General features: G+C 62.8%; 1 protein-coding gene across 1 annotated transcript in view; it reads right to left on the bottom strand.

Annotated features, from left to right (window-relative positions):
- Positions 1-886: 886 nt before the first annotated feature.
- The window catches only part of arid5b (AT-rich interaction domain 5B), a gene marked incomplete at both ends in the record, with an annotated part of 71,400 nt that continues 69,297 nt past the window's right edge, over positions 887-2,989 (bottom strand). The window contains one exon of the mRNA XM_084459849.1: positions 887-2,989. This exon is cut by the window's right edge and continues 297 nt beyond it. Within this exon, the coding sequence (XP_084315975.1) occupies positions 887-2,989 (2,103 nt within the window).

Raw genomic sequence — 2,989 nt, 5'->3', positions numbered from 1 at the left:
AGGACCAGGCCGTGAGAGTCAAACTGTTGGTGGGGGGGGGGGGGGGGGGGGGACATGTGAGAAACCTACTTTTACAACAGAAGATTCCTTCCAAAGAGCGCTTACTGAATATCTTATGTACATGTTACTGTCGAAAACACTGCAGATCGATCGTGGTTTCAGGATCAGCTGTGTTCAACATCTCACTAATAAACCTCTGTTGACATTGAAATATGAATAGTCTAACTAGCTACCAAGTCAACTAATGCATATAAGCATTAATCTTATAAAAAAGAAAACGTTTTTCATATGACAGTAAATGACAACAGTTGTTCACCATACAGTGCTCTTTGTGTCTTTGTGTGTCCAAAGAAAGACAGTTTAAGGTTGATTGACACTGATATTGCATGTTTGTTTACACTGCATTGATTTGTCACACAACATTGTCTCATTCATTCCTTTGGCCATCCAGCAATGTGATCGCAAAACCCAGTCCCTCTCCAAGACCAGATCAGGCCCGACAAGGCCAGAACTGACCCAACCAGTCCAGACCAGAGCAGAACCCACCTGACCCATCCAGATCGGGCCAGACCAGATCAAACCAGACCAGACCAGACCTGGCCGTCCCATGTCCGACTACAACAGTTCGAGGACTTCCGTAGCGCTAGAAAAACAAGACACAATCACCTCGGTTGGTCCATGGAAAAAAGAAAGAAATGTGCAAATCGTAAACACAAGTGGCAAAATTAAGATTGTCTCCAGAATCAAGCGTTCTCTTCCACCGTCTCTGTGTACAATAGTGTGTCACCAAACAGTATGCCTGCTGGAGGGGGGTATATATCACTAGGTCTGTGTTCATGTGTGCTGTAGTAGCTAGCATCCTCTAGGACACCTTAGACTGCAGGAGTTAGGAGAGTTTGGTGCTGGGGTGCAGTGAGGACAACTGGGGGGGGTTGAAGGCCGGCTGGGGGTTGAGGGCAGACATGGGGTACAATCCATGATGGAGGAGGTCCCCGTACGACGCTCCCATTGGGTGACGGTACATGTGGGCGGGACTGGCGGCCGCCTGGGCCAATAGCTGTCTCTGCATCATGAAGGAATGGATGGCGAAGGGCGGGACCAGCGGGGAGAGCACCGCCTGGTTCTTCAAGTAGTGCAGGGGGTAGGGGGGGTAGCCGGGGGGCAGCTGGGGGCCCAGGTGGTCACACACGTCCTGGACCTGGGAGACGAAGGCCCCGGGGTACAGGCCCGGGAACAAGGGCGCGGAGTGGAGCGGGAAGTTGTGTCCATCCAGGAAGCCGCTGACGTGCACGCTGGCGTGAGCGTGCACGGGCTCGGCGGGTTTCAGCATCAGCGAGTCGCCCTCCAGCTCGGGCGAGCGCGCTTTCCTCAGCGGGGGCGTGGGGGTGCCGGGGATGTCCTTGGGCGTGGCCGAGGAGGAGGAGGAGGAGGAGCAGTGCATGGGCGTGACGGCGCGTATCTTCCTCTCGGGAACGCCGTTCTCCAGGTCCTCCAGGCTTCTCTTCAGGGGCCGGGCGGCGCAGACGTTCTGGGGGCCGGCCTTGGCGCTCAGGATGGGGGGCCGGCCGGCTAGGCTGCTCACGCTCAGCTCCTCGATCGTGTAGCCCCCCCCGAGACCCGCGTCCTCCGCCCCTCCCACTCCCCCACCCCCCCGGCCGTTCAGGGCCCTCTCCGAGCAACGGGGGTGGGAGTCCACAGCGAGCGCCTGTCTGGGGGTGTGGGTGGGGGGGGTCATGGTCATGGGGGGCACTCTGCAGGCGCGGGGGTGGTACTCCATACTAGACCCCTGGGGATTCGCCATCTGAAACAGAGAGGCGGTCTTCCCCTCCTGGTGCATTGTGGGATGCCGGAGGGGGTGGGGGTGGGGGAGGGGGTGCTGGTGGGTGGGGACGACGGGGGGCTTGTGGGGCGACACTTTGGGGAGGCTCAGGTCCGTGGGCTGGTCCTCCGACGCAGTCACCGTCCTCTCCCCGTTGCCGGCGGCCATCTTGTCCCGCTGACACGCGCAGGCGCCGCAGCCCAGGGCGACCGACGCGGTGGAGTCCGGGTGGGAGTGCGAGGCCGGGGGGAAGCCGGGGGCGGCGTCGCACTCCCTGGGTAGGCACGCCTCCCTGCTGGGGTACCTCCCCAGCTCGGCCATCCTGTCCCTCTCCGCCAGCCTGCTGTCCCTGTCCCCCGGGGCGGGTCCGTGTCCCTGGCTGAAGCGGTGCTCCGTCTGCCTGTACAGGCTGTGGAGGTGCGGCGACGAGTAAAAATCGCTGAGGAAGCTGGGGGTCTGTCCTGGCCTGGGCATGTCCGGCACCCTGTCCACCTCCGGTCTGGGCGGGTAGGGCTCCGCCGGGGGGTGCGGATGGGGGTGGGGGCGGGGGCGGTTGTGGGGGTGAGGAGGGTGTGGGTGGAGCTGGGGCGGGTCGCGGGGATAGGCGTCCCCCGCCCCGCCCGCGTCTCTCTGCTGCCCCTCCCTCCTGTCCTCCTCCGCCCCGCGCGGCTTGAAGCTCTGGGCGTGCTGGATCACCGACGGACGGTGGATCGGCCCCGCCTCCGTCCCCGCCCCCACCGACTGTCCCGCCGGATCCTCCGCGCTCCCATTGGCCAGGCCCGTGCTGATGAGCGGCGGGGGCGGGCCGAAGGCCGAGTAGGGATTGTGATTGGGCAGCCCGGTCCCGCTGACCTGCGACAGCAGCTTCTTCTTAGCCAGCGGGGACATGATTCCGGGGTTGGCCCTGGGAGGGTAGAGGACCAGGCTGTAGCCGAAACAGGAGTCGTCTCTGGGGGGGAGCTCGGCTCGCTCTGAGGCGGGGTCGGGTGCTGGAGCTGTGGAGGGCTGGAGGGGTCGCTGGGTCAGGGTGGGGAGGACTGCACCCATGTGGCCCTGGTCCTTCAGCCCAGCCTGGTCCCCCGTCCCTTGGGGACACGGACCTCCAAGCTCAGCCTGCTCCCGGTGCCATCGCTCCTTGGCCGGGTGGGGGTGGCTGACGGGTTTGGGGGT

Source organism: Borostomias antarcticus (assembly GCF_949987555.1).
Source record: "Borostomias antarcticus genome assembly, chromosome: 29".
Lineage (NCBI taxonomy): Eukaryota > Metazoa > Chordata > Actinopteri > Stomiiformes > Stomiidae > Borostomias > Borostomias antarcticus.
Note: the sequence above shows the minus strand (reverse complement) of the source record. Positions and strands in the feature narration are given on the sequence as shown.